The sequence below is a fragment of the Atta cephalotes genome (genome assembly GCF_000143395.1).
Source record: "Atta cephalotes unplaced genomic scaffold scaffold00009, whole genome shotgun sequence".
In the NCBI taxonomy this organism is placed as follows: Eukaryota; Metazoa; Arthropoda; class Insecta; order Hymenoptera; family Formicidae; genus Atta; species Atta cephalotes.
Window position 1 is genome coordinate 3,126,217 of NW_012130073.1, and position 7,148 is coordinate 3,133,364.

The 7,148-nt window shown below is 35.4% G+C and overlaps 1 protein-coding gene across 1 annotated transcript; it reads right to left on the reverse strand.

Annotated features, from left to right (window-relative positions):
• Window positions 1-282: 282 nt before the first annotated feature.
• Window positions 283-3,503, reverse strand: LOC105627506 (eukaryotic translation initiation factor 3 subunit A-like). The gene is made up of 3 exons (XM_012208786.1): window positions 3,340-3,503; window positions 508-3,162; window positions 283-325 (listed from the first exon to the last, which is right to left on the reverse strand). Exons 1-3 carry the CDS (start codon window positions 3,501-3,503, stop codon window positions 283-285), a joined length of 2,862 nt encoding a protein of 953 aa, XP_012064176.1.
• Between the last annotated feature and the right edge of the window lie 3,645 nt (window positions 3,504-7,148).

Genomic DNA, 7,148 nt, shown 5'->3' on the forward strand with positions numbered 1-7,148 from the left:
AAAAATATTGAAAGGTTTTTCAAAAAATTATTTCAAGATATTTAACTACGACTGCAACTATTTTATTTTCGCACAAAATATATCTTCTTAGATATACACATTTCTACAGGACATGAGCTGTACATTAATCTACATTAATCTACATTCTGATTATTGTTGGATACATTACACATATTGCAACCTAATATCTTAATTCATAAAATAATAAGATCGATAGAAGCAGAGGTCCAAAGGATAGCGATTTTCAGTGCCATTGTTCACAGTAGCCGATTACATTTTATTTTACCAAATTATGAAGCGCTGGATATGTTGGATTATGTTGCTGCTGTAAAAAATATATGTTACGAATTCTATTTTGTTTATATTATTTTTAAAATTACTTTTTTTATTACTGATAATCTACTTTGAGAATTATAGCTTTTTATAGCCTATGCTAAATTATAAGAAAATTGTAACACTTGTTTATAGCTTGCGCTCTAAGGAATTCTAATAATTTTAATAGCTTACCCAAGGGAAGATTTTTTTCCATTATAGAGGGAAAATCCATAAACAGTACATAATGCCACGATAAAAGCTTGCCTCATAAGATCATAAGCCATAGGATACTTGAAAAATTCGTAGCTCTTTATTGAGTTAGGAATGATTTTTGCTCTAACTTTTACATTTCTTTCAATGCGTGCGTCCTCCAAGTTTCGTTCCCATTTTGCAAATAATCGTTCATTATCCACAGTTCTAGTAAATGTCCTGTCAGCAGACATTCTTCGTTGTTCGCGATTTTGTTCAGGTACATGGATGACTCGGCGAAGAGAAGAGACTCGCGATGAGTCTTCGATGTTCCTCGCTGATCTCTGATGCAAGTGTTTGATGGACTCTCTTTCATGAAACTCAACAGGTCGATTCTTGACTGATTGAATTCGACGCTCTGCGAAACGTCTGATTTCGCGTCGCGTTTCTGATGAACGTAATGCCTGATTCTCGAGAGATGCTGTTTTAGAATTTGTTTTGCGCTCCATTGGAAGCATTGAATTTCGCAATTCGGAGTTCCGTTCCACGTGATCCTGCATCCTTGATTTTTCATTCGATCTTGAGTTGTCATTGATTTTTCGTTCTGAAGATCTTCGAGAATCAAGAATAGATCGCTTTTCCAGAATTCTTCCGCGAGAGACTCGCGATTCCAAGCTTCGTTTCGAACGTCGGTCTGCTAGCCTGGATCCTTCGCGTGATTTCAAATTGTCGATCCTTCGTTCTAAAGATCTTCGAGAGTCGAAAGATCGCTTTTCTAAAATTCTTCCACGAGAAACTCGTGCTTCTGGACTCTGTCCTGAACGTTGATCTAGTCTAAATTCTTCACGCGATTTAGAATTATCGCCGATTCTTCCTTCCGAAGATCTTCGAGAATTAAGAATAGATCGCTTTTCTAAGATTCTTCCGCGAGAAACTCGTGTTTCCAGGCTTCGTTCCGAACGATCTGCTAATCTGGATCCTTCACGCGATTTCAAGCTGTCGTCGATTCTTCGTTCCGACGATCTTCGCGAATCGAGACGTGCTGAATCCAAAGTGATTCGTCGCTCCAAAATTCGCCTTTCCGGAATTCTTCTCTCAGACACATGTCGTTCAGCCTCGCGTGATCTCTGAGGAACGATCCTTTGTTCTTCACGTGATCGGTACAAATGATTCGTCCTTTCTCGCTGTTCCTGAGTTGAACCACGTCGTTCTGTTGTCGCAGTATCGCGCGATCTATGATTGTAATCTCTGGAATCTCTGATCCTCGCGATTTCCCGACGATCTACCGAATTGCGATCGACTAAACGAGAGGATCGTGCAAATCTTTCTCTTCGTTCCCGATTCGCGATTTCTTCGACGTCATAACGTGACTGTGTCGTTCTGTAATTCTCCCTGATAGCTGTGTTTTCACGTCGGCTTGCGATTCTTTGTGAGCGATTGATCCTTTCTCGACGCAAACTTTCGGATGAAGCTCGCGACATTCGATCGACAGATTTTCGATCGCCAAAACGATTCTGATGTCCCGCTATTTCGCGACGTTCCATAGATCGGTCTAATGATCTACGTTCGGAGGACAATCTGCGTTCCTCGGATTTCTCGGTGTTGGATTCAACCGATCTAACTCGTCTGCTAAGAATTTTGCGATTGAGATTGTTGACATCTGAACGTTCCATCGATCGAGATAACGTTCGACGATCGTCAGATTTAACAAGATTTCCCCGAGAATTCCTGGCAATCGACAATTCAAATCTACGTTCTTCTTGATTAGCAACGCGATCGAGAAGAGCTCGGCGATTTTCCAAAGATCGTTCGCGGTTTCGGCGATCTATATTATTATTGCGATCGATATCTCCTCGTGCGAATCTTGCTGATTTCAGGAGATTTTTGTTATCCTCTCGACGATCCGATCGTTCCACGTCTCGATGTTCGATTGACATGCGACGCTCGACAGATCTACGTTCGCGTATCTCGGATCGGTAATTCGGAACACGATTTCGCGTCAGATCTCGATGTTCGCGACGACCAGAGACTAGGACTTCACGAGATTCTTGCCGATTGATTCGTCGTTCTGGGAGTGATTGACGGTCGCGATAATCGCTCGTACGACGTTGAAGATTCAAAGAGTCTCGCCGATCCGCTGATCGATCGCGATTTTGTTGTCGCGCGATTTCATTAAACTCCCGCCGTTCTATGGATCGGCGATTTTCAAGCCGGGAATTTGCAGAATCAGCCAAACGTCGTTCGAAATTTTGTTCGGTAGAACGGCGACCGGTTGCTCGATTAGACAAATCCCGCACTCGAGAGACTCGAGTGGTGAGATCGAATGAATTTCTGGCGTCGCGGGATTGCGCGATTCTAAATCGGGATTCTCGAACACGATTAATGGATTCGTCGTTGGATATGCGACTCGTCGATCTTGAAAGTCTCTCGACTGTCCTCAGATCTCGATTTCTAGACAATCGCTCTCTGGTTTCCTGCAAACCACTTCTAGACAAACGATCCAGACTCAATGATCGAGGAAATACGGACTTTCGAGACATAGGTGCTTCAAATTCAGATACTTTCATTTGATGATTATTAATCGCCGGTTTCGTAACTTTTTCTTGTTCGGCAATCGGGATTTTGACGAAAGGATTCAAGTTCGGACAGGCGTCCACTCTAAAAATGATATTCGTCTATAATCTTTGCAACAAGCAATTTTTAAAAAAGTGTATAAAATTCTTAGGAAAATTAAAAATATTGTAATAAAAAAAAACATTTAGGAATTTAAAAAACATAATGCGTAATTCAAGAAGCATTTACGATTTTAAGCAAGGAAAAGAGTTAATTTCGTACTCGTGGGGAGCTCGATGCGTGAGTTCAGGACCTGCGAGACTACCAGCATGTCCTTCCCTATCCCTGGATACCAATCCTAACGTTAGACACGCCAACGATACTATCAGAAGTCCGATGTACTGCCAGGATCGCACGGGTAGCACTACATGACGAGTACGCCGCATCTTGCTGCAAAATATTATAATTCGTTCTTAATTAGAGAGAGCAATTCTACCCCCATTGTTCATATCATAAGTTAATCGAATCGAGTCTGAAATAATTAAAAACCAAAAAACGAATCAAAAACAATGTTAGTTTCGGAAAGAAAATCAAAATTATCTTTTTCGTATACTTGGCAATATCTTTTTCTTATTTTTCTGTTTAACAATGTTTCTCATTGAAATTTGGAGTGAAACTTTTCGCGACGGATTTTGTAACTCAAGAATATCGCGGTGTCTCGTAATAATAAGAAGTATCATACCTGAAGAACTATGAGCTGTCGCGATCAAAACTTCGTGAGATATTTCGAACGGCTCTTCAAGTCTTCCCGCAAGAAGTGCTTCACGTTGGTGCTCCAGAAAGCTGCTGACGCCGGACGTCCCGAGGGAGCGGCTTTTATACTCGCAGGAGTCGCCTCGTAATTTGATAAAAGCGCAATTCGCCGCTTATCAGTGGCGGCCACATGGTGCCCCATACGCCAACGCAACAAGATCGCCGTGAACAAAGCGCGGATGGGCAATGTTGCGAGCGAAAAGATTGGAAAACCACGATGCATTCGGTTTAACCAGTTGGAAAATTACGAACTGGGTTGTCTATGGGGCGGAGGTCGTGCGTGGGTATCCTTTAAAACCGTGTCGAAGCTTAATTCCAAAGGATTGAAATCGCACTCGGATAAGATCATTAAGTGAAATCTATTTCAGTCCAATAAATTCAATTATTTGAGAGACGTATGAATGGTACGAAAATATATAGTAGTTAAGTAATTAATTATATCTGTTTTAAAATTAATATTAAATCTCTACAGTTTGTAAAATTTCTGTAATTCAACTTTTCTGTAAATCTTACTTCGTCGTTTGTATGATATTTGATGTGATATAAATTTGAATAGCTTTGTCAATATTTAATTCATCATGAAGATCTTGATGTGTCTAAAAATAATAAAAATAATAAAAAATAGTAGATTAATATTTAAGAAGTATAATATAGAAGAAAATTGAATTTTAGAATGTAAATTCCCGGTAAAAAATTTTTCATGCATAAATATGTATAAATATGTATAAACATTCATAAATGTACAATTGTATAATTATGTATAATTATATATGAAATATGTCATACATGCTCATACATCCCTCTTTCTTTTATAAAATTATTTTTTCATGTAATAGAAATAATAATAGTAATGTAAAAACATAAAAAATAATTATAGGGATAATTTTCGCATTGTTCATTTTAGAAAAAAAACAAGATCTTTTAATCATCAGATGGAATCATTTTCGGCTCTGCCGTTTCTGACGTAGAATAATAGAGGCATGTGTATCGAAAAATATCCTGTGGTGTTGCGCGATGTTAAGAGAGATAAATTTCATTAGAGCAGAGTCAATGAAGAGGTTTCACAATTTGTTTGTGTCCTGGTTCAATACTCCACATACGCGATTTTTCCTATGTTATTTAAGGAGTTGAAAATTACTCCATCTAATGATTAAGAGATCTTTGATCACTAGCGCCGTTCAGATCTGGCGTTAAACTATAGGTCTTATATATTTGCCGACATAATTGGAACAGAAGGTACTGTTCGTTGCCTGGAAGATAATTTGAATATGGATTTGTTATTCCCAACAGCTCTCTTCTAAACAAGGTCAAGTTTTGCCACATGTTAGTGCTGTTGGAAATAACAGATCCATACTCAAATTTCTATTCTTCCAATCCTCTTTATTAGTTCCAGTGAAGTTTATCTTTTGACACCGCGCGATACCACAGGATATTTTTTTATACACACGCTATGTTTTACGTCATATTGTATAGACCTACGACTAGGAATTCAATCTGTCATCCTTTAATGATGTATCTGGAAAATCAGCCTTACTCAAAAATTTTTGTTACCCTGCTAAAAAATTTTCCTACTATCGGCGTCGCGTAGTTTCATTCAATTACTGACGGAATCATAATTAAGGACACATTCATTTATGCATATGTTTTAATAGGATTTTAAATGTTTATTTATTATCTGATTTTGTGACATTATTTTTGCCTTCATTTTTTTATTTTCGAATTATGCTTAAAATTGCTAAGACAATTAAAATTTCAATAATTAATTGTTATTAATAGTGCAAAGGATTACAAGAAATAACTCTACACCGATCCAGTGAGCGAAGGGTTCTCTCAAAATGTTAAATAAATAATACTTCTATAATAATATAATGGAAATAAAATGCTAATTGTTAAAAACAGCCTAAATTTACGCGTTTTCTTCAGCATTGAAATACCATCTCTTGACAATGAATTGTAACTGCCTTATAATAATAATTCTTTCATTTATTACATGCGTAATTTAATACCAAATCCTCTCGTAATCATAACAATAGTAAGGATCTTTAATTAGCATTTTATTTGATCCCTTCATATTTATTGCCGCTATTTTTTCCTTTTATAAGACATATATACCTGTTATTATAATAACTAATATCATTATTAACGTACTTTGCAACATAGAATGTTTAATACCTTATGAGAGGTAGGACCTTTGCTTTCTCTAACGTCAAAAAATTCAAATATTTTTGGATGTCTTTTGTGTTATAATTATGACAAATTTATTTCCAGTATAATATAAAAGATATTTAACGATATTTTTTTTCTTCAAACTTGATTTTTTCTAAAACAAATAATATAAAAATTAGTCTTTTAATTATTTTTTATGTTTTCACATTACTATTATTATTCTATTAAAACTAAAAAATAATTTTACGAAAGAAAGAAGAATGTATGAACATATATAGACATATTTCATATATGATTATGCATATCTATGTTTATGAATATTTATGTATTTTTATTCATATTTACATACATGTTTATGAATATTCATGCATAAAAAATTTTTTACCAGATTTTTAATCAAATTCTAAATTAATTACCTAATATTAGTAGAGATTTAATTATTTGTGTTGATAAATCTATTTTGACAATAAAATTTCGATTAATTATTTATAAAAATTAATTTAGGAAATCTAATATTTTGAGAGAAACTTTTAAAATTATTTATGGATCAAAAATGGGACACAAGAAGAAAATGTTTTTTTTTCATTTATTCGAGGATTTAAAAGAATTATTTTCTAAATTCTCTGTGCTATCTGGCAATATATAATAATTTATGTTCTTTATTAGATGGAAAGAAGATGAGATAAAAATATATCAACAAAAATACTTTGGAGAAAATATTTACAAACGTTTATTTTTACACAACACACGCATTACAAAATAGTAAAACGCCTTATAAATATGCATAATTAGTAATTACGTATTTACACATTATATTATATTATGTATTCTATATTTATATCTATTTATACATATATATGTTCTTAGTGTGCCGGATCGACAAAAACTTTAGGAATATCTTGACTTGTTTCAAGCGGTCGGTGCTCGTTCGGGCGCTCGCCTTATAAGATAAAATTACTTAAATTAATAAATTAATCAGGTTTATCTTGCAAATTTGAAAATATGCAGAAGACATTCACGGAAACCCTGTATTTATATTCGCGTTAATTAACAATGCGAAATGCGTTTATCACGTCGCCTTTGACTGTCGTTAATTGTTCATTTGAGGCTTC

What these genes read in the sequence shown, in the direction of transcription:
- LOC105627506 (XM_012208786.1), bottom strand. Translation starts at nt 3,503, where the DNA reads ATGCGGCGTACTCGTCATGTAGTGCTACCCGTGCGATCCTGGCAGTAC. An exon ending in ACGCATCGAGCTCCCCACGA is followed by an intron (nt 3,163 to 3,339) that starts GTACGAAATTAA and finishes TATCATTTTTAG; the next exon opens with AGTGGACGCCTGTCCGAACT. An exon ending in GGAAAAAAATCTTCCCTTGG is followed by an intron (nt 326 to 507) that starts GTAAGCTATTAA and finishes TATTTTTTACAG; the next exon opens with CAGCAACATAATCCAACATA.